Source organism: Sinohyriopsis cumingii, chromosome 10 (assembly GCF_028554795.1).
Source record: "Sinohyriopsis cumingii isolate HCF-2022 chromosome 10, ASM2855479v2, whole genome shotgun sequence".
Classification (NCBI taxonomy): Eukaryota; Metazoa; Mollusca; class Bivalvia; order Unionida; family Unionidae; genus Sinohyriopsis; species Sinohyriopsis cumingii.
In genome coordinates, this window is record NC_142970.1 from 117,054,258 (window position 1) to 117,079,623 (window position 25,366).

General features: G+C 40.0%; 1 protein-coding gene and 1 long non-coding RNA gene across 2 annotated transcripts; one reads left to right on the forward strand and one right to left on the reverse strand.

Annotated features, from left to right (window-relative positions):
- The first annotated feature begins 496 nt into the window (after positions 1-496).
- Positions 497-4,043, forward strand: LOC149791082 (uncharacterized). Its single transcript, XM_089971463.1, has 3 exons — positions 497-792; positions 2,975-3,059; positions 3,904-4,043. Exons 1-3 carry the CDS (start codon positions 510-512, stop codon positions 3,914-3,916), a joined length of 381 nt encoding a protein of 126 aa, XP_089827589.1. The 5' UTR covers positions 497-509; the 3' UTR covers positions 3,917-4,043.
- Positions 4,044-20,709: 16,666 nt separating this feature from the next.
- LOC149791083 (uncharacterized) lies at positions 20,710-25,095 on the reverse strand. The gene is made up of 3 exons (XR_016423660.1): positions 24,959-25,095; positions 23,171-23,315; positions 20,710-20,811 (listed from the first exon to the last, which is right to left on the reverse strand). It is a non-coding gene; the product is annotated as an uncharacterized LOC149791083 (long non-coding RNA).
- Positions 25,096-25,366: the final 271 nt, after the last annotated feature.

Genomic DNA, 25,366 nt, shown 5'->3' on the forward strand with positions numbered 1-25,366 from the left:
CGATATTCTAATTTGACACAGTTGATTTCTCATTTTCCGGTAGGTGAAAACTTTTATGGTGCATTATTACTAAATTGTTCATGCGCTGAAATCGTAAGATTACTCGTAATCGATCATCGAAAGTCATACAAAAACGCCGATTTTTCTTTTGTGCTAAGCAGCATGAAAACGACTATATTTCCCTAGAAAAAAAAATAGTTATTATCATCAAAGGCCAATATCCTGTGTGGATACGAACCGAGCAAATGATCACTTCGAATGAACAAGCGAATCCGATTTCCATTGGCTGGTTTGCTGAATACCGTTGATTACGTAAGAGCAAAATAGTATGGATACGTTCAAAACTGATGCAATTACTACTCTCTCCAAATTAGCTTTATTACTGCCAATCGCTCCATCTTCGTTAGTTAAAAATAATCTGCTCATTTGCGTCAGTCCAATGAAGAATATGTGTCTAACAAACACTTTCTTTTTTCTGCACTTTGTTACAGGAACGAGTAACCTTCAAGATGAACATGCTGTTATTCATCGTGTCGCTAATGGCCGTGTTAGTAATAAGCAACGTGACTGCCAATAACTTTGGTTTTGGTAGCTTTTCCCCAGGGCTGTACTATCCATCATCCGGACTTTGGAGTGGTGGATGGGGCGGTGAATACAACCGTGGGAGCGGCATTGGCGCGTTCCAGTTTCCTAGTAGCTATGGATATTTACCCAAAGGCATTCAAAAACCCGTTCGTGTCTTTTCAGAAGGCGGATACGGAGGTGAAGAGGGATTTGGGAATGGTGGATTGAGTGAATCTCTCTTTGTCTTTAGCTAGCTAGCTATCTCTATATTTTCTCTCTGAAATCTTTTGCATTGATGTTCACGTTAATATCTTTGTCTCTTTCTTTACTGTGTCTCGCTCTAGGATTGCATTCCTCTCGAGTTACGGAGAGTGTTTGTTTTCTCTCTCACTCTCTCTCTCTCTCTCTCTCTCGATCCCTTCTTGTCTGTCAAAACGATCATTTGTCATCCTTTTGCTATATATTTCAATGCACGTAGCAATTGAATTATGTGTCAGCCTTGATCCGAAAGCGTCATTAATGACCATAATGAAGGCAAAAGTTCGGGAACAAAATTTTGAAGGGTTACAGCGTAAATATTGCTATACGATTGAATAAAGTACAAGGTAAATCTGTATTTTTAAATTATGCTTTTTAAAATAATATTTCTTTTTCATAATAATTTGACAATACCGCCCGACTCTCTTCTCTCGGGTCCCCGAGTGGCCGAATGGTCTAAAGCGCTCACCGTTACGGATCACTGCCATCTCACCTCTGTCTGCGTGAGTTCGAGTCTCAGGCTCAGCTAACGTTGGTACGTGAGAAAGCCTGCCAGTAGCTTCTCGTGGGTCGGTGGTTCTTCCCGGGGTTTTCCAGGGTTCTTCCTCCACCAGTTATACTGGCCGCCATGTATACCCTATCTTGTGCTGAAAAATGGCGTTGAACCCTACAACAACAACTCTCTTCTCTCTTTCATAATGAGGGACATAGCCCGATTGTCCATGCAATCGATATTTTTAGATGGCGCTGCAGGCAAGTAGGTCCCTCGTCCGGAAAGCTTTTGATTTTATCTCAAATCGCGGGTCTTATGGTTGTGCGGTAAATTTTTCACATTTGAATAACAACAGTTTATGTCTGAAACTGCATGTGTCGTGACAATCTGTTCGCAGAAGGGTGAGAATATCTTTCCTAAATATAAATGCGTGGATATAGCGCCACAAGGCGTCGTGGAACAGGATCTCAAAAGCTGATCATCACAAAGCAAATTTAGCTACGTTTGCAGGAGATATTTTAGAGATGACTACGAAACTGTAACCTATCCTGGCAGTTTTATTTATTTCTACTTGATAACAACTGTTATTGTGGTATTTACTTTCTAACAACAGTATTATCATGAACATGAAGTAGTGACCATAAACCACAACAACAGCAACCACAACAATAGCAACAACAAATACTAACACGTGCAATTAGTACATAAATGCCAGGGCTATTGGCGATAATAAGAAGAATAAGAATAATAATAATAAAGATAATCGATGTAAATTAATAATTTAAAGTTATTTCTTGTTTATATGATGATTGTATACCTAATGCATACTGCAGAGAATAAGATAAATCGACAGTGTTTTTATTTAAACCACTTTGCAAGCAAAATAGCATTGAAATACTAAAATGCAACATACACGATACACTATATTTTATTTAATGACTGTGGTCTGAAACACATAAAATCACAAGCTCTGGAAAAGCTATTATACCGACATAAATAGTCACTTGAACAAAGTTAAACACCACATTCACAATGTGACTGATCACAAAGAGTGTCCTTGTTAATAGAAATATTTACAGGTTACTCGCTTTTTCATTGAACTAAGACACGCACATTTTAGAAAGTCATGAATATTGGTTGAACGTAGACGAAGTAAACTGAAAATGCAAGTAACTTCCTTGACTAAAGAGCTGCCTTCAATATCAGGGGGAAGTAACTGACCGATGTCCACCATTAAAATCTTTGCGGGAGAAGCGACTTACTGCATTTAATGTTTTGTATCCTATACTTCAAAATGACTTTTAAGCGTGATGCGATCTCTGTGATTGTTTATACCGTGATTCTAGTTCATGTCGTTCAGTTGACAATAGTACTGACATGATGGATATCGGTTTATACATCCAAGGTCTCAAGTGATTAGTCTCATTTGGAGTGGAGGGTGGGGTGGATGGGTGGTTGGGAGTTTTAATAACAAAGCTATACAATTGAATGTATATCGTGGCTAGGCAAGAAGAGTTCCTCAATGATACATTAAAACAGTCAATCCATGGTAAGAATCGAACCCTTAATCCTCTGGTCCCGATCAAATAAAACTATGTATGCCAGAACGTCAACCCTTTGGTCACTGACATAAAGCAAGAGAATTATTTCTGTTTTCAGTACTTATATTGGTGCTCTTCTTTGTCTTAATTGGAACATTTCGGACAAATACGATGCTCACCACTTCAAAGAATGACGTCATCATGTAAGTATTAAAAATGCATTTTTTGTTGTTGCTAATGAAGGTTATCATGGTTTGAACTCAATGCTTTTAGAAATGTCCTAACCATCTAAACAGATGACTTTACTTTCCCGTAGTAAATGCCTTATATAAATATTATAGTTAAACGTTTTTGGTTGTCTATATTATTTAATTTAGATCTCTGATCAAATATTTGATATATTCGAATTCTTTATTACTTGCCTTAATCCAATTCTCATACCACTGGGGTTTCCGTTTTTAATTGCATTGTGATGGTTCCGCACTACAAATATAACAAATCAACATCCCCTTGTAAAAGTTGTTATGGGAAATTAATTTTTTCAGTCATGGCATATAAGGCTGTACCATGCATTAAAAGATGATTTTCAGTGCCTTTCATAAGAAGTGGTGAATCATTAACAAAAAGGAGAAAGAGCAAAGGGCTAAGAATAGAGCCATGATGGAATCCACGCTGGACATATTTTTAAAATAATGCCGCACTGCTGCCTTCCTGAACTAATGATTCTAAAGCGCTTTATGTTGTCTGGCAAAAATATGTATGATAATAACCCTATGGTAAATATGAGAGGAAAAGTTTATTGGAGAACATTTTTGAAAGAAAATACTTATACAAGAAACGTCTTATGTAAAACACCAAAATTTATCATACAAGTTTTATTTCTTAAAAGTATTACCAACATCATGTGTAATGATTACGCCGCTGTTTATTTTTTTCATATCTATATTCTCTATTTCTATTAGCTTTGAAGACTGCAAACTGTTTCATTACTAAGTCATTTTTCTTTTGTTGGCACACATGTATATTTAGGTATTTCTTCTTTTTCAGATCGTTTCTCTGAAATTACTGCCTTTAGTTCACCCACCTGTGAAACGCTCGCATAACGCTAATCTACATATTTCTTACTTTTCATGTTACTTGAGTCTGTTACATATTATTAAACATGCGTTTCGTTTAGTCTTGAAAAGAAATAAAGTGTCGGGAGCTCATATTATATTTGTCTCATTTTTGTTGTTGTTGTTGCTTTGGTCATATTTGTTTCGTTTATTATCTTGTCTTCCCATATATAACACATCCGAGAGAAAAGGTAGTGTTCTGTCAAGGTGCCGTATAGCATTACTATATAATGTAATAAACCAGTGGGGTCTGTTTATCGAGTGAATTCAACTCTTGTATGAATCATGCTAGTAGTAACTTTTTTCCCTTTATTTCCAAGGACTTCTCGACAATAAGTGTTGTCTACTAAAAATTCCAACCATTGCAGTTTATAAGTAATGTTCCTGTAATCAAAGCATGACTACAAATTTCATAACTACATATTTACATCACGAACACAATTGCATGCCAACCATACAAATGCATTTTTTCTCCCCTGATACATTTCCTTAACGTAGCACCGGTATTTCACTCAACAGCATACAACTCTAAAACCAAATACAGGAAGCTATGCTTCCTACTCTACGCTGGGTCAGTCAGTCAAATCGGGATTTTAAGCTTCGTTTTGCCTGCTACCTTAAACAATATTTACCATTATAGCAACTTAAAAGGACGTCTTCCAATCGTGGCACAATCCCTTCCCAACTGTTCCATTTTAGAATTTCTCAGTCCCTTTCACAAATACTTCACATGGAGACACAATCAATCCACAGAATACGATTGTAACAGGTACTATTGGTCTCCATGGACACTAAAACTAAGCCAGGCCATCATAAAATTCATCAACAGCGCACTACGTGACATTTGCCCCTAGCAACTGACTAATTGAGCAGCAGAGGGGGCGAATCGGACATTTTGTCCAATCGTCATTTGGCTTAATTAATACTTTCTGCACTCAGCGGATCCAGCGTCGTCAGCGCCTGGTAAAAAAAAAACGACGTCGTCGTCGGGGGGGATCGTCCAATCGTCATTTGGTTTAATATACCTTCTGCACTCAGCGATCCCAGCGTTGTCAGCGTCGGGTAAACATAACGACGGCCGCGTCGATGTCATCGCCCCCTCTGCTGCTAAGAGGTTATTTACAATGAAAATTATTTACAATTTAACCGAATATTTGGTCAAGTCCGATACGATATCGTGTCCGAGGATCATGTAAATTTATCGTTACAAATCCATGTGGGGTCGACTGAGCATGACTAAAAAAGTTTCGAAAAACATTAAAGTCCATGTCACCGCCGCACCATGTCTGCCAAATATTTCGTAGCGTGTGTGTATCAACGCCGTTGAATACAGCAAGAATATTACAGTTGTCTCTGATTACTTTTGGAATCTGAGTGTATCGTTGAGTGACATATATCACGTCGGTGTTTTTATGCCTGCCTCTGGAAAATATCCTAGCTGGGATTTTTTGATTGTCTAACATAACATCATCGTACACGACTAGATTGTTAACGTCGCCATCAATATCATCAATACCTGGTGCATCATTGATATCTGTAATAAACTCAATAACATTTTTCAGTGATCGCTGATGCATTCTCGTTAAAATCTTTCAACACCTCGTAGCATCGTTGATCATCTACGCTAGGGGCGATTAAATACAACTTATCCCACTTCATCCATCTCATTATTAAATTGAGTAACAATTGCGTCTTGCCGGATCCAGATGGTCCGATGATAATCATCCGGATCGAGTTTGGTAACGCTGCAACATGCTTAACTGGTTCTCTTGTTTTAGTCGCCGAAAAATCAATTATATTCATATCTCTATACATAAATTATGGATCTATATTGTGTGAAGTGTAAAGTGCGTACTGGCACAAATGATATGACAACCGTTACAACAAGAAATAACAGATCGGCGCTTACTGGTAAGTGTGTACAATGCGGTACAAAGAAATTTAGATTTATTTCTATTAGACCCGGAGATGTTTTTAAAAAAAGCGAGGAGGTGACATCGCAGCCAAGTTATCAAAACTCCCCGGAACCCCGTGGGCAAAGTATCCAGGAGAAAAACACCTCCCAGGATATAGCTACTGTGGCCCCGGAACACGATTAGATATCAGACTCGATGATCAAAATCAGCCCAAACCCGGTGAGTATCCAATAAACGCTATCGATAAGGCGTGTCATGCTCATGATGTTGCTTACTACAAAAGTAGCGATCTGCAACAGCGTCATATCGCGGACGTAAAATTAATTCACGCGTTAAATGCTATTCCTGATAAATCATTCAAAGAAAAATTGGCCTCATGGTTGGTAAAATCGGCTATGAAAGGTAAATTAATGATTGGAAGCGGAGCTTCTCGCGCTGGTAATTGAAAACGCTAGCGTTCATAATAACAACATGGAATCCATCTATTATTCTCCGAGAGGATACTGGAAGGGGAAGGCCGCAATTGGTAAGCTTGCAAGCGCTGCAAAAGTAACAAGGGCCACTGCGGCTAATTGGTTATCCAAACAGGCTATATGGCAAATTTATCTACCACCGCCTAAACAAATCAACTTCTCGCGCTTTGATGTCAGCGTACCTAATGAAGTTCATCAGGCTGATATACTATTTCTGCCGCATGACAACGGTTACAAATACGCGCTAACCGTAGTTGATGTTGCGAGTCGATACAAACAAGCGGAGCCGTTAAAAACAAAGTCAGCAACTGAAGTAGCCGATGCGTTTGAGCGGATTTATCGAAGAGGTCCTCTGCGCTGGCCAAATCTATTACAAGCTGATCCTGGTAGTGAATTTCGCGGCGCTGTTCTATCAACGCTGAAACATCATAGCGTCGCGATACGACGAGGTCATACTGCGCTACATCGTGATCAGGCAATTGTTGAACGATTCAATCGGACTCTTGCTGAACGGTTATTTGGATATCAGTACGCGAAGGAATTCATCCAAGAAAAACGATCTCGTGAATGGGTCAAAAGGTTGCCAGGCGTAATTGCAGCGTTAAATAACGAGATTACCCGAGCAATCAACATGAAGCCCAGCGACGCGATTAAAAAAAAGTATATACCCGGAAGATCAAAAATAGATAGCGTTTCCAAGCCGATTCTCGGCGATGTCACTGTTAGATATCTGTATGAACCAGGAGAGCTTGAAGGCGGTAAAAAAAGAGCTACTGATCCTATCTGGAGTGTTACCACACATAACATATCAACGATAACACGATCAACTGGTAGACCACCGATCTATAGACTGGATTCAACTGCCCCACAGCGGGGGTTTACACGCGAGCAACTACAAGTGATACCTGACGATACTCAATTACCCCCCGCGTGGTCTTAACTAGCGCCGTTGCGTCTATTACACTCAAGACAGGTCAACCTCACATTGGTTTTGACATGACCGAGACTGTTATCGATCCTGTCCATGGTGAATTGGCGAGCGTCTTTATCCGAATAACGCCAGCGCATTACACAATTGCAACTCGCGCAGTGATTATTCTGTTGTTGTCGTAACGCAATTATTAATTCGGCATCAATATCAAAACGCCGCTGTTTTTTTTATCCTGTTGGCGGTAACCCGAGAGTTTTCTATCAATGACGCTTGCATCGATGATGTCGTCAGTGACTCCGTCAGTGACTCCGTCAATAACAATTCTTCGAAGCTGATTTATCCTCCGTACTCGGGACACTGCAAGATAGACTAGATTTGACCATTCGATGCGATTATCAACTATCCAAACAATTGTGTCCATGATGGTTAGTCCCTGCGAGGAATGTATTGTCGTTGCGTATCCTAGCGTCCACGGGGATTTATTAGCACGTAGCGCGTCCTCGACGACGCTGATATCAACGAGCACGATATCATTCAGCACGAGAACCTGTTTTTTTGTCCCTGACGCTGTCGGGCCTGGAATTTCAACTTCGATGTTCTGCCGCCGTGTATCCGCGGGTCTATAACACAGCGGCACTGGGCGCGTTGGAAACTTTTCCTTATGCAACGTAAACAACTTTTGCTGAAGTGTGTCTCTGACTATCTTTCTACTCGCTACAATCAAATCGTTTGGTCTCCATGTTTCCCAGAATTCATTTAACGGCGTTTCCGGAATCACCTCGCGGACTATTTCACATTGAACTCTATCCGGCTGTAATCTGATTAATTTTTTAACCTCGCGCAGTTGTTCATCAAGTGCTCGGTAATCAGTATCGGTTTCTTCATAATAGTCCACAAAACCCTTTAACCAATTATGTGGGCCCTCGCCGACAAATGGTGGTGGTTGGCCATGGTCGCCACACATGATCACCGCTGTATTCGCGCGCAGCAACCACTCAAGAAACATTTGTAAAACATCTAACGAAACAGTACATATCTCATCCCAGATGATAACCTCAGGAATAAATTTTTCACCCATTCGATCAGGAGTCCACTCACCGCCGCTGTATCGAAAAAAGCTGTGATAAGTAACGGCGTCAACATTTCGTTGTTTTATCTCTCGCGCTAGTCTATGGGTCGGTGTAAGCACGATTATACTTGCCCGCGTTCGAAATAATTCAATTGCCCGAGTCGTCTTTCCCGACCCGCCACAGCCGCTTAAATAAACTGTTTTATGTCTACAAATTGGATCAGAACACGGTGGTGCATTAGACCATTCTGACAATTTATCACCGCGTAAGTAATTGTTCTCAACGGTGACATTTGCTGACGGGGAATAATCGCGTCGTATTTCATTTTTAATTCTCCATGTACCCCAACTCTCGTCCGGACTAGTAAACTCGGCTATGTTTCCCTTATACTTCGCGTCTATGTAAAATGAATCAACGGCTACTCTAACCGCGGTGTCGGGAAATCTATTTATCATCGAGAATAAATTGATAGCGGCGTAACCCAGCATAGATGCCCTCAAATGTGGATATGCTGGGCTGTCTCCATCGCTGTAGGTAACAACTGTACCCAACCTTGTTCCATTGGACAAGAAAGCTGTTTTACAGTTCACGTATTTATTTTTCGCCACTGCGTCCTTGATTACGAAATCATATTCTGCGTCATCTATAATCAGCCGTGAGCAATATCGTTTGTAGTCGCAGTTTTTTCCACCTTGTGTGAACTTACCAATTATTCTTCTACCGAGATCTTTTGCCTCGCGGTTTCGTTGGTTAAATATCCTCCTGGACCATTCGATGATATATTCCTCGTCGGCATCGGTGTGTTTTCTGGACTCGTCAATTATGCTATCTAGACGCTCCGGTTCTGGTAACCAGACTTCAGTCTGTGCCCGGTATGATATAATCGCGTCACTGACAATCAACGAAACTAGCATTTTACAATCAATCATATACCGTAGCAGCGCTATTGGCAACCACTTCTTTTCAGACATGTGTCTACCGATCCAAATATAGCAACAGCGATGGAGTCCTGCCGCGAATTCAAATGATACTATGCGAGCGAATCCGGTTAAATCAAAATCAGGCAGTGGTCCATTAATAGCAACACGAGTCATTTCATGTCTGGGGTGTCCAAATCGTCTAAAGTACCCAGCGGCGGATCCATACCCGAGAAAACTCGCTGGATAACAGGCAACCATATCAACGGAAATCATAGCGTCGCGGTTGTATTCAGTGTTCCATAGTCCACCGTGATAGTATTCCAAACAACTGGATTGTACATCCGGTAGAAATTCCTTGCGCGTTGGTCTCCACGCATTTTTCCTTGCTGAAACATGAGCCGCAACCGATGGAATCGTAAAACAATTTGTTAGCAGTTGTTCATCATGCTCTTCAAATTCCATGGCGGTTTTTTTCATCTTGTTGTGAAACGCTTCAGTGCGATATAATTCAACGTTTGGTCTTACAAACTGATCAAAGGTATCCGCATCGTTTTCAGCGCTGCGAAGTAACCACACTGACACAGGGTCGTTTTTACACAAACAAGCAATAGCATCAAATAGTTTCCTCTCCGCGAGAAAACCGTCCCCTCCCAGGAATTCCCCGGGGATATACTTTACTGTTCTATCCCGTGGAAATATTGTGACCGCGGACGTCCATGCGTGTTCGTTATGATCAATAATTTTGATTGGGGCTCCCTTTGATTTATACTTTGATTCGTATAATACTTCACCGGTTATCGTTGTAACGGTTATTGGAAATCTCAACGACGTTTCTAATCTCGCTATGTCGCTGATGGTTGCTCCACGCTCGCGCACTGTCTCCTCCCACTGGTTAATTTTTCTACGTCGTAAATCAGTCAATTTGTTTCCTCGACATGCATTTGTAAAATGCTCTATTATTCGTTCTGCTACACAATTTATCCCCGTTGACTGTCTCATTGGTTTCAGTTTTCGGATATCAGGTTTCTTATTTAACGGGTATATTCCATAAACAACTGCTGTTTCAGGATACGCTCGTTCATAGTATGGTCTGTCAATTCCGGTTAACAGCCCGGGCTTGGAGTCGCGGCTAACAATGACTGCTTTCTTGTCGCTGAGAACTGGTTCAAATTTATCACGTATGATCCAATTGCCTGATTCCACCCGGACAATAAATTTTACTCTGAAGAAATACTTGCTGGAGCCAAGTTGTGATATTATCGTTGCCGCGCGGTTGTCGTTCATGGTAGCATCAACAACACCATCAATTCGAAATGTTGACCAACTATGAGATGCACCATCACGCTTGAATTCATTGATACAATCGCGTATTTTATTTAACAGGGTTCTATCGTTTATTAACGCTTTTGGTGCGTCCTTGAGGGCTCTATCGAGATTAAACCTAATATTTTTCCAGGGCTTAATTGCTGCTAATCTCTCGAACTCCTCCATATAATTAAAACAAGTATTTAAATAAAAGAATATAGTATAATGAATAAATGCAAATGGTTGATGATTGGGTCGACAACCCCGTGCAATAAATCATGTAGAGGTGAATTCTGCGGGTATCATTTACAAAGAGTTCGTAATGGTTCTCTTGGTCCCCTCCCGTGCTTGGTTTGCCATGTTGGTGTAAGAGGAAAATCGCAGTTGTGTATCAATTGTGGCGGAACGCGATACAGAGAGTTAAAACGTTATTATGATAAACGAATAAAAAACGCCGTCATTGACCCCACCGCTGACTCCGTCAAGGACAAAATCATCAAAACTCCTCAAGACTACGTTGAAAGATTTATAATTAAACCAAATAATGAATTAGACAAGTAGTATTATTATACAAATGGACCAAGAATTTCAGCCGCATCCCATGCTTGTTAATTACGAGGCATCTCGCGACGGCGTTGTTAGAAACCGCAGACTGAAGAAGCCGGTTGGTACCGTAAATAATCAGGGATACTTGCAATTTACTGCGGGAGAAAAAAGCTATTATGTTCACAGGATTGTATTTGAAGTATTTAACGGATTAATCGAGAATGGGTTTGTGATTGATCATATTATTAATAATAAGACTGATAATTCTCTTATAAACTTGCAAGCTATCTCGCAAAGTCAGAATACCAAAAAAGGAGGAACTGGTAAATACTCAAAGAAAGCAAAACCCGTAAAGTCATTTGATACAACAACTCACGAAGAAAAAACTTTTCAGTCGATGAATGAAGCCAGTAGATACTTTGACATTTGTGGAGCCTCGATACGATTTGTTGCAGAAGGAATACAGAATTCAGCGATCTCAAAAAAGACCGGACGCAAAATTCGATTTTCATATGTAACAGAATCCTCCGATTATATCAGCGAGTGACGAAGTCACCATGACGAAGTCGCCATGACAGTGCGAACGCTACAATAAATCGTCTGTTCCGGAAGAAATACCGGAAGAAAACGAATTATCCTACGGTTTCATCGAATGTTAACATACCTCGGGATTGATACGCAGGGTTCATTTTGTAAAACATTTTTTTTTTATTTAAAAATAAGATGTTTATAAGAATATGAATATCGAAGACATCAATAATATATTAACCGAGATTTCAAAATTAAAAAATCAAGGAGTTGAATTATCTGATGGTCTCGACAGCGAAAGAATATTATCCGATTATGAGATTATTAACGAACAATCGAAACGGGGGCGTTTTACTCTGGCCCGCGAGTACGCTTTTATAAAACGATTACAACATACGATTAATGAGAACCTGTACCGCAATGACGTAAATGCATTCATTGGACTATTCACTGCCGTTGAGACAGTACGAAAAAACTTGGACGTGTTTATGAACGACGCCGGGAGATTTCTAGTAAAATTAAAAACATTAGAAGGATTATAGACGAAACCCCCGTGGAGCCCCCAGCGTAACGGAAGTGGCGCATCGTTGTTATACATTCCCCCCCCCCCGATAGGTCGTGGTAACGATAAGACGATTGCGTCTGACGCGACAGATTCCTGCCACAGGGAAATTAGAAATTGCGGAGCAATTTGCAATAATGGTAGGTGAATCACTTACTACTCGGCTAGCCAGAGAGCGGCTAGCAGCGCTTAAGAGGTTCATACCGTTACGAGACAGGGTCCGAAAACAACTTCAAACGCGGCAACAACTACAAACTGATTTTGCTGTTGGAAGCGAACAACTCTTTGCCCCGGTAAAAAGCGCAACTGTGCCCGTCTTCGGTGCGCTTGAAAGGATAGCGGCTCAGACCGAGCAAACAAAAGAGTCTCTGGAAACACTTCCTGCGAAAATAGCATTCGCTACAACACGGAGGCCGCCACCACTCGCTATAACCGAACCACAAGAACCTTATGTTACAATTGCCGATGAAGAAGAACTAGGCGCCACCGCAAGAGAACCAGAAGAAGAAATACCGGAAGAAATACCGGAAGAAAAAAAAGAAAAGGGAGAATATACCCCGTAACGTATTTACAAAGTCCGCAATAGAGAAAATTAGAGCCTTCGACAGCGATGAAGAATTAGTTAATTTTACTGTTGCAAACCTTAATAAGAACCTTCGAGAGACGTATGTCAATAGCGGTTACGAGGAAAGTGTAAATTCGACGGAAAAATGGACAAAAATGGTGTATTTAGCAAGCAAATACAAAGATACAAAACCACGTGGTGATACCAATTACGACGCATTCCTCGAGAAAGTAAAAAGTAAGAAACCAAAAAGAGGAAAAGGATACTCTGTTGGTAAAGAATCCTACGGCGTTACCTGTCCTGGTAATGTTCTCAGTGATATATCACGGCTGGAAATACTAATCGGAGGAAAACGAGCCGGAAATAACTCTCGTGAAATCATTAATGAGGCCGCTGATATTTGCAGGCGTTTATTTGCAGGCGGTATCATGGACATTAATATATATCGAGCGCTCATAGACGAACTCGTGGACGGTTTTGATGACCACGGTCATTACAGCGATTGACCAATCACTGGTGATCAATCACTAATTGGAAAACACTGGTGTTTTTATAATAAAGATGATTATACACTACAACCATGATAAACCAGTCAGCGTCTACGTGGTAAACTCACGATTGCCTGTATACCGCGCGTGGTACGGAGACGGTCTCGGTAGCACCATTGCGGGGTTATTTACAAGAATGGCCCCAAAAGTGGCGCCGTTAGCTAAACAATTATCTATGAAGGCCATTGATGTTATTCGTGATAAGGGAATCAGCGCTATTGGAGATGTTGCCGGAAAGGCGTTTTCTGCAGCAAAGGACAAACTAATGTCGTTGGTGAGAAGAAAAAACAAACGCCGCTGGCGGCTCCGCCGTTGCGTTCTACAACAGTGATGCCTGCAAATGTCAGCAGGGTAATAAATAACGCGGTGGAAAAAAAACTAGCGTCGTTGATGGCGAAGCCATCCACCGAGTCATTGGCGGCAACCCCGCCATTGATGGCCTCGCCGCTGGCGACTCCGACGACGGAGCCATCCACCGATGCAACAACCAACGCGCTCATGAACGCGATAGCGGGAAGTGGTCTTAAACAAAATTCAAAGAATTTACGACGAAAACGACGCTGATGAATTGCAATTGAAAACATCAACATGATAAATAATAAAATGTTTGCGCGAACCGCTGATCCCGCGTTTGATATGGATGCCCCAGTGCGCAGGGATGATTCTGTCCGTGATTATCAATATTATTCTTATCATGCAATACAACCGAATCTACGATCGCGAATTGAACTTCAAGTCCAAGATACCAGTAGATATTTTTTGCCGTGTGAAGCGTTTATCGAAATCGAAGGGGAACTTGTAACAAATGCTGCCGATAATGCACCGTACGACAACAACCCGACTATCCGAGTTGGTTTCGTCAACAACGGCGTAATGGCGTTATTTGAGAGCGCAAAATATCTCATTGACGGGCGAGAAATTGAATCAATAGAACGTGATGTTGATGCTGCAACAACAATAATCGGGCTAGCAAGATATTCTGATGATTATACAAGGTCGGCTGGTCCGTCTATGATGTTTGCAAAGGATATTACTGATAACGCTGAACACAACCAGTTTTCTAGGGTAAAGGCAGCAAATGCCGCCGCGGCTAATCCGGCACCGGTCGGGTATGTAAGACCAGCTGGGGACTTTGATGTCATAAATGTTATTACTAATTACAATCTAGGGTTTGCAACACGAGTAGGGATGTTGCAAGGACAACGCCGACAGTTTTCATGCGCAATTCCACTGCATCATATATTCGGATTCTGTAGAAACGTCAGAAAAGTCATCTATGGGGCTAAGCATACAGTAGTACTCGTGCGAAAGGGTAATGATAATGATGCAATCTGGCATGATGCTGGTGTTGCCGACGGTAAGGTCAATATAAAAAATATAGTATTGTGGATGCCAGTAATGACCCCATCAATCACCGCAGAACAGCGATTACTCTCATTCATGGAGACAGGTGGTAAATCACTGTTGAGTTGGCTTACAGTAACCACTGATGCTAAAGAGGATAATATGGATGGTATTTTTACATGGCACCTGGCATCCAAACAGGGTGTTTCAGCCCCGCGTCATATATTCGTAGCGCTACAGAATAAGGCGCGATTAGGTTCCCAAGAACGCAGCCATATGATATTTGATCAAATCGGTGTCAATGAGGTCTCGTTGAGAATAAACGGACAGCAGGAACCATCCGAGGATATACAACTCAATTACGGGGGTAACCAGATTGCACGCGTGTATCATCGATTGCTGTCGTATATGGGCCGCGATCAAAACGTCGATACCGGTTTGCAAATATCACAACTTGATTTTAAAAACCTGTATCCGATTTATTACTTTTCGCTGGAACATCTTGATTTAACGAGACAATCCGTCGTTGATATACACTTCCGAGCTCGTGTGCAACGTCCTGGTGGTGTTGCCGAATATAGAGCGGTTGCTGTCATTCTCAGCGATAAATCAATGCTGTTGGAAGGTGTTGGTGGACGAATGAGAATCATTGATGCACCAGTGGAAAACATGTAATTGAAAACACAAACGCGTTTACAATAAAATGTCGTATAGTGTTGTCGGCGTTACACTAACTGATGGTCAAGTCAAGAAATTACGATCAAAGTCGGCTAAACAATGCGGGGCCACAATAACGCTGAAGCCGTCACAGATGGCAGGTGGTAATCATAAAATATCGTTGACGGCGCGTCAAATAAAACATTTCAATGATGCGATGAAGAATAAAAAGGGTGTTCAAATAGATTTCTCAGCCGCAGCGATGAAAAACATGGAAAAGACCGGTGGGATAATTCCGCTGTTAGCCGCGATTCCGGCGTTGATTGCTGCGGCCGCACCAGCAGTGGCGAAGGCGGCGGCGTTGGGGGCCGTTGGTACCGCGGCGGGAATGGCATTGAAGAAGGCAACCGGAAGAGGCTATAAAAAAAGAAACGAGGACGGTCCGTAGCCGGAAAGGGTCTAAGACTACCGGGAACCCCGTATTCATGGTACTCGGGGAAGGGTCTAAGACTACCGGGAACCGTTTATTAACGCAAGAGTCTATGGTTGAGGAGTCAATGACTCCTATGTCTAATTTTGATTTAGTAGATGCCGCAGACGCGTTAGCGATAAAAAACTTCAGAGGTGTTTTTATGAGGGATCAATTACCAACAAAACCAAGGAATATTGAAACCGGTATAATTAACCTCGATAAATCCTCCGGAGCGGGAACTCATTGGGTTGCATACGCGATTGATCCGCGTGCGATCGTCTATTTTGATTCATACGGGTTAGCCCCGCCGAACGAGTTCATGCGGTATATCCGGGCTTGTTCAGCCCCGGTTTTTTATTCCACGCTGCCAACACAGCAATTAAGTGACCCACCGATATGCGGCCGTGAGGTATTGAACGTACTCGCGGCGATTTCATCATCGCGGAAACCACCTCATGTGGTTGTAAACGAATACACTAGTGGGAAATTTAGAGACAATTACATTAGATAATAATGATTGATATCTGGGGACGACCGGTTTCGGCGCTGAAAGAACCCATAACACCCGCCACCGATGACATAAAAAAACTAATCGAGGATGAAATCGCTGATACGTTGAACCTAACAAGTGTTGACCCGGGCGAAATAGTTGTATTTCAAGACCGCCAGGGTAAATTAAAATCCAGTAATGTGTCACTCGACGATGTTTTAATACGACAGCGTGATGCCGCCGAGAACACTATCGCGTTGTATACCAGCGACGGACGACTCAAACCGGGTGAACATCTATCGACGATAACGGATAGGGTAACATTAATCCAAGACAGGTTTACAAGTTTAGATAGATTGATAACCGAACTTTACAGGCAGGCGGAAAAATCTATCGCAAATATGCAACTCACCATCATGAACTTCTTTGGGGGCACACCGGTGACAAAACCGAATATTGCAACAATAAAATTGGCAATCGACGCGGCAGAGGTTTTGCGAACCGAGTACAATACTCATATAGCCCGGTTTAATGCGTTACAAAAAAATAGTAGCGCACTCGCCGGCATCATAAATAAATTCCTTGGAACCCCACCTTCTATTGTTATGACCCTCGCCGAGATTAAAGCGACTATCGACAACCAAAAACCCAATAATGACGCCGTTGTTAAGTTTTTTGGGGCCCCACTTGCGGTTGATATGACCCTTCCCGAGATTAAAGCATTTGTGGGTAAACAAAAAACCCCTAGCGACGCCGTTGATAAATTTTTTGAGAATATCAATAACGCCAACGATGTGGCCGAGAGACTTCTTGACATCATCCTGTATATACACGGCCAACAGGCCCTTGATGTCAATGAGTATATTCGTTATCAAAAGCGCGTTAGGGTCAATGAGCTTAACGCGGAGTTTTTTGGATCCCCCCCGGGTATAGCTAAACCGACCCTCTTTGAGATTAAATCATTCATGGGTAAACAAAAAACCCCTAGCGACGTCGTTGATAAATTCTTTGGAAACACGACCCTCGCTGAAATTAAAACGCTTTCTGACATCAACCAACGGGTCTCATACTTAAAATTTGCACATAGTCCTTCCGGACATGTTAGGGATATCGTCTATGTTGTTAACAAGGGTGTTCTAGATTGGATAAGAGGCGCTAATACTAATATTACCATAGATTTCAATGGGGTCGCAGATATCTACAGACTATCGTGGACTGCTAAGGAACAATTTAATATAATAGGAGGGGGAAAAGAGTTTACCAGCCCCCCCCCCCCCGCAATATTAATAGCTGACTATAGATATTACGCACAAGTTTTTATATTCAGGGTGGTTAAAGACACAATATTTAGAGCAAAGATCGCATGGTGTTTAGAATTCGTATCGAGTCTTACAAAAGAGGAGCTCGAACCAGGTTTTGATTAATTTAACAATGACATATTTGATAATGGACTCTCCGTCGCACTACCGATACAATACTGTGCGGGTATACACCGCGGATCTAAAAACACGCTTGGAACAATGCGATAGAAAAATAAAAAAATACCATCGAAGGGTAACCGCGATTGACGTCACCGTGTATTCGGTGTCCGGTGTGATGGCCGGAGCCGGCATTATACTATCGTCGGTTACAATGATTGCCCCGATCGCAATTCCAATTGCAATTTCCGCGGCGACAACAGCTGCCGGGGTTGCAACCGCGATTACTAAAATACTATCATCGTGTTCTCAGAAAAAATACCGTGATTATACAATAAAACATCAAATAGTATTTAACGCGTACTCGAAATTATCCGAGCTGATCTCAAACGCGATTGATGACTCGCATATATCCGACGTTGATTTCTCCACGATAACACAATTGTATAACTCCGCGGTGTCAAAATTAGAAATTGAAAACAAAATACCCGATAACAATAATGTCGCTGAACCCCGAAGGGTTTCAATTGCTTCAACGGATCGCGGAGAACACCACTCCGGTACAAACAAGTATGATATCGATAACGTCAACGAAACCCGAATTCAGTGTGAACTTCCCATCATCGGTTCCAGTGAAGGAAATAGCGCTGGCAAAATTGCGAGTATATCACAGTTGGCCCAATATCCGAGCGGACGCATTTAACGGACAACAACCTAATAATTCGCTGGTTTTTGCATGGACAAATAAACCCGATGGGACCCCAGACTGGAAGGAGGTTACAATACCAACTGGGTCATACCAAATAGAACAAATCAATAAAGAATTTCAACGCAGGATAAAATCGATCACAGGAAAAGAATCAAAAATCGCTATTACGGTTCATGAACCGACGTTATCGTCGACGATTGAAATAAGCACACCGGGGTATATGGTTGATATTTATAACAGTTCAATAAGAACCATACTAGGATGGCCTAAGAATCCACCTCATGGAATCGCCGCGGACTTGCACACGAATGCGCAATCGTATCACGAGATTAATCCCGGGTATCGAGATGATTTGTCTATTATAAAAAACACGTTATTACCCAGCAGATTTATATTTCAAAACAGGAATACCATGCAATGGTATTTTCCGTATAAGGAAACTCCTGAATCGTCCGCCGTGGTCACAGTTAATTTAAATGATATCGCTAGTGCTTTTATCGAGATTAATCGTAATTACCAATTGCAACTAGAACAGCTACGGAAAACAAAAGCACGAAAACACGTTGAGGTGTTAAATCAACTTATATCAGACATGGAATATATTAATGAGCGAATCGTTAAAACAATATCTGCTAACAGTGATGGTAATAAACAAAAATTCCTAACCGAGTATAATATCACAGAAGCCGATTTACCCGATTTCAAGTTTCCAGGATACAACGCGCCAGAACTAAGAAAATCTCTTAATGATTTTCTCGGCCCATCAACTATCCTCAGACACGATAACGGAGAGGGTGGTAGGCATATTGCCCCGTACAACGTAAATATCGCATCGGTGATAGCAATCAATCTAGTGTGTGATGTTATCGAAGGGAGTTACCAGGTTGATACCAAGCAATCAAATCAGGCTCAACAGGGGTATATCCTTTATTCATTTTCACCAACAGCCCCTCCCGGATTCTTAATCGTTGAGAGTCCGATTAATGCGGTCTATATGCGATGCCATAATCGGTTTTTAACAAGAATTAATTTCAGACTTACCGATCAGTCAAATAACCTGATTGATCTACAAGAGGAGGAGTTAGTGATCACTCTGTTTGTAAGATCATTGTAAATAACCTCTTAGCAGCAGAGGGGGCGATGACATCGACGCGGCCGTCGTTATGTTTACCCGACGCTGACAACGCTGGGATCGCTGAGTGCAGAAGGTATATTAAACCAAATGACGATTGGACGATCCCCCCCGACGACGACGTCGTTTTTTTTTTTACCAGGCGCTGACGACGCTGGATCCGCTGAGTGCAGAAAGTATTAATTAAGCCAAATGACGATTGGACAAAATGTCCGATTCGCCCCCTCTGCTGCTAATTGTTTGTTCAGAGGACTATATCCCAAACATTGACTTCTCATAATCAAACAACTAATCACGAAAATTTAATAAACCCTTGCAAATGAGAGCTATATACAAATGGCCCATAATCTTAATTTATTCTATTACACAAGTACATCTTTTCTTGTCGGAATTCTTGAGCATGGCAAACTTAAAACTTTCAGCAAAGATGACAAAGTCATTTTGCTTTCTCTTTTAAGATCTCAGTTATATTTGATGCGAACTAAAACAAATATTGTAGTATAATTTCATGTGACTAATGCACAAATAAATAATGTAAGATGAGCTGAGTATCTGGGCATATATATATATATATATATATATATATATATATATATATATATATATATATATATATATATATTCTCCCTGATTCCTGATCGTTATTACATTAATTGTGACACTTGGCTCTTACGAATGGTACTTACATTTCAGAACAATCCGGTTATCGGCGAATTTAAGACACCGTGAAAGTTATGTAATATTAGTTTTAATTCATTAAAATAATGTGATTTACGTTATTTAACTCAGATATATTGTAGATGTCTCTAATGACCCGTTTAATTTGTTGTATGACATAATCTTTAATGTTTTCTTCTTTCTTGTAAACGGGAGGGGAATCAACTCTGCTGTTAATCCAATCAATTCAAAATAATATGGCTCATTCAGTCTATGTGTAAAGATGTCACATATCGGCGATGCACGTAACTAAAAAGTTTGTTACGAATCTCTTCTAGGGTTAAGTTCTATAAGTATTTAATTGCATCTGTGCGCTGATTTTTCTCTACCTTCTTCTGCCCTTTCGCATTGCTCGCATAAGTGTATAAAAGTATATCTCTCACAAGCATTGTGCTAAAATATTACAAAAGAATCTAAATAAAATACACAAAGGTAGAAGTAAGTAAATGATTTATTTTAACTTTAATCGATTAACTCTCAATGTCTCACAAAGAAGATGATCAGCCAAGGGTACCGAGGTTTCCAAAATGGTCGTACCTGGAAAAGACCAGAAGACAATTTTTGGTGTGAAGAACACAATTACCTAAATTATAAATTCAGCCAATCCGAAAATATCTCTACCTCGAAATGCAGCCGATCTCAAAACTCACTCTACCTCGAAAATACTTTGTGTTGATTTCGAAGGTAAGCCGTGTCAACAATGTGCCGTGTACACGGTAAGCCGTCTCAACAATGTGCCATGTACACGGTAAGCCGTCTCAACAATGTGTCGTGCCAGATGTTAATGCATAACAAGAAGAGAGGAGGAACTTGCGTGTTCATAACGGAAAAGAGTAAAATCATATATCTACTGAATTCACATTTTCAGCTATCTATCGATGCAGCATTGAGGTATATAAATATAAAATGTATTAATCTTATTGATATTTTAGTTCATACACGGAAAAACCTTGTTTGCAACGTTTTGTTTTTTAAAAAACAAATTGTGTCCATTAGAGCTGAATTATTATAAATTTCACAGTTATTTCAGTCAAACTAATTTTTGGAAGGAAGGAACCTATTTTTAAAAACGTTATCTGACATCGACCGTTCTTTGAAATAATCAAGACGTTATATTTAAACGATGTTCAAATATTCAGTTTAGAATTAAGAAGTGCCTTGCCTTAACTCAGTCAACAAAGTTCCTCGCAATTCCTTCTTTTTTATTTGGTGGTAGTGGAGTGCGCCAAAAGTAGTAATGTGATACAATTGACAAATTCCGTTCGTGACTAGTCTATAAACAGCATGACTAATCTATAAACAGCAGTATTGGCGTGCAGCGTACAGATTGATTCGAAATGGAATGAAGCGAGGCAGGACAAGATGACTATTTTAAAAGGATCTGTGTAGAAATGACGCGTATTGGATACAAATAAGACCTGGGTAAATACTGATGATCAGCGGGAATGCGTGCATACGTTGAAGGGCCAACTACGACTAAAGAGAATCCGACATATCGCGGTGTTGACTTCGTATAATTAAAAAGGTGACGTCATCAAATCTTGTGTTCCTGCTTTCGACTAAAATCAGATGACCTACAGATATCGCCAATCAATTTGTACACCTGTGAAAAATGGCCGGGTTCCTCAGTTCGACTGAGAAATTCCATGGCTCATTTGTGATGTAACGTCAATATTATCCTGTTTTAATGGAAACCGATGATGTTTAGACAAATACCTTTCAAAATCATGAGTATTCAGATGATTTCAAATATACTTCTTTTTCCACGTGACTGCGGCATTTTAGCTTTAACTGATGATCATCTTTATTACAATGGAACATTGATATCAGCGAGTCCTAAGACTATAATTGAAAATATATTCATAATAAATAAAATAAAATAATGGTCCACTAAAATAATGTTTGATAATGATGCTTTTTATTGGTGTACAATCAAAATATATTTTAAAAAGCCAGGCTAGTCGTTGTAATAAAAATGGCAATTTGAATGCATGTACATGCATAATGAAGATTCATTTCTACAAGAATTTTAGTTTAATGGATCTAAGCTACTACTTGTCTGAGTTTACTGGATCGAAATTAGTATGTGTCTGAGTTTATTGGATCGAAATTAGTATGTGTCTGAGTTTATTGGATCGAAATTAGTATGTGTCTGAGTTTATTGGATCGAAGCTGTTGTCTGAATTCACAGGAACTTCATTAGTTCTTGACTGAATTTATGGATATAAACTAGTACTTGTCTGAAATCAAAGGATCTAAAGTAGGGCTTGTCTAAATTTACTGGATCCAAACTAGTTCTTATCTGAGACTGGCAATTGCTGAATATACGTTATTTTACACGTTTGTTTCACTCCACATAAGTTCATATCTTCACAATCAATTCACATCTCACAAGGAATCGACTACTTCGAAAGTGCTACAGCGAGAATATATGCCAATAATCGCCATTGTTCAATAAAGGTGCACACAAGTAATTGGAAATATATTCTTTGAAATTTTATTATGTTTTATGTACTGGACTGACTCGTTCAAGACGTTTGACAAATTTATTTTTCAGATAGCTAACACCTGCCTGGCAATAAACTAGTGTGAGCCGTACACTATCAGTTGTATATGTATATGTTTTAATAGGTGAATTGTTAACAACGTATCAAGAAAAGAATAAATGTTTCAAACATGTGTATCAGTTTTAATGAGACTGTGGATCAATTATTTGCACAAGAAATCAACCTTAAAGAAATACAACTGGGTTTTTTTTGGCGAAGAAAAGCAATATCCAGAACGTAAATCAGTGCAAGAGTAGTCTCATTAGATCTGTGATTTTAAAATTATTAACTTTGGCGGTTTGATTCATTTACTTCCAGTGAGGACTAAAATGTATTAAAGTCATACATACGCGTGCTTAATGCAGTAGTCACGGCACTCTACAGCAACCGGGTCATCAAAGGCTACGCCGGAAGTAAGGTTGTGGTTCTTAAAGCACTGCCATTCGCACACCATGAATGGTGTGACCAGTTGGGCTTCGCAGTTCAGAAAAAGGACTGAATGTAATGTAAAATAACAGTAAGATTAATATGAATGTGGACCTGCACATCTCCCTCCCTAACTACCTTTTGTTTCCTCCCTTTCCTTTCCGTTAGTGACAAACTACTGCAATGGCATATGTTGTATCAACACTTGGAAATGTTTACCAGAAGATAGGCATTTACTCACTTAACAACAATTATAAGCACGGTGTTTTTTTTTTTTTTTCTCAGTGACCAATATGAATAATATCGTTTCTGTAACAAGGGCCTCCTTAGTTCCAATATCGCTAAAATGGTACTCTAGTCGAGATGTGTTTTCTCAGTACGCGCCTGCAATTCAATCCACGTTGTACAAATTCCACGAATCCTTCCCGCCATATCTCTTTGGATACACTTTCATCTTGGAAGAGGGTCTATTTGCTTTATTGTACATTTTGTTTGCCGGTTTATTTACTTACTGTTGTGGTCATATATTTCGTTCAAGTTCTGACCTATAGTTACAAATTATACAGTTTGAAATAATAAGATTGCTACATTGTTTCTTTACCGACACGTTAAAGACTGTAACATTTGTTAGCGGAAAGAGAAACTTTAGTGAAAATGAAAAGTTTCAAATCATCTCATATATTTGGTTTTGAAAACTTCTTAACATTGTTTGGATCACTTGGTGAGAATATTTTAATCTCTGTTAGCATGCACTGTTGTAGACATGTCTTATGACGCCAAGTTGTAATTAAGATAACCTGGGTTCTGTTCTGTTTCTTCATTCATTTGTTTTGTTTTCTTCTGCTCTGTTCTGTTTTGCGTTGTGGTGAATGCATAATAAGAGGGAGTTTTGATGCACAAAACACGCAAGATGTTAGGAATTTGTCCATGGAAAAGTGTAGACCAATATTACCATCCACATAGTTAGATCATCAAGTTCAGGATAGAATTTTACAGTGGTAGTCAAGGTGTTTTAAACTACACATTCTATTCCGATTGAAACATTGCTGCACAGACTTAAGCTTTGAGGACCTTATTTCTGTCATTTAAAATCGAGATCGGGATACTGGAAAGACATAATCTTTCACAAAATCAAGTATACCGGCAGTCTATAACGGAACAAACAAGCAATGCTTTGTTGTGTAAATCAATGTATTTTAAACAGTACTCATATAAAACAAAAAGATGGAAAACAGACACAAATGCATTCGATGGGACATAGAAAACAGATATGAATGCCTTGGATAGGACATGGAAAAAAGACATAAATGCCTTGAACGGGACATGGAAAAAAGATATAAATGCATTGGATACGTGCAGTTGAAAACAAAGGAATTAAAATATAACCAGCAAAGCAAATTGTTTCGGAATGAACATTTGTATTGCAGCCATCCGTTTGTGTCAATTTAATTGAATATCTCGCAGTAGAAAATAAATATTGGATTTAGAAACACAAACCGACTACAGCAATATTTTGATCCCAGTTAAGAACCCTTCATTATTAGTTTGGTACGGTTTCTTGTGAATCTGAAGAGTATTGAATCCATCGTTCTGGATATATAAACCAAAGTAATGAAAAATTAGAATAAAGAGCCTGGTATCTAAGCATATGAGTAAATAGATATACATGAAAATAGATCGTTGTCATGTATTTACAGAAGACGAATACTTACAGAAGACGAGTAAAACCGCCAGACACAGTATTCCTAGCTTCATTTTCCCTGAATACTACAGTCCTGTCTGAATTGTATGTAACCTTGTCTTTGAATCTTTGATTTAGGACAAAAGCTACATGCAAGATATATATATATATATACATACGATAGTCCGATGACGGGTTTCTTATCTATCTTGTTTCTATGCACATTGTTCTCTCGATTATACAGATCAAGGAATGTGCCAGCTTTTGACCGTCTTATAGCCACACAGATATACACCCAGAGACAAACACAAACACTTCAAAACAATCAGTAAATCTCCCGCTGTACATGATTGTCCCTTTGTCTATATACAAAATTCCAATATGTCCTTAAAATACAATTTCTATTTGTTGTAGTCCTATAATCTGAAAAGACAAAAAT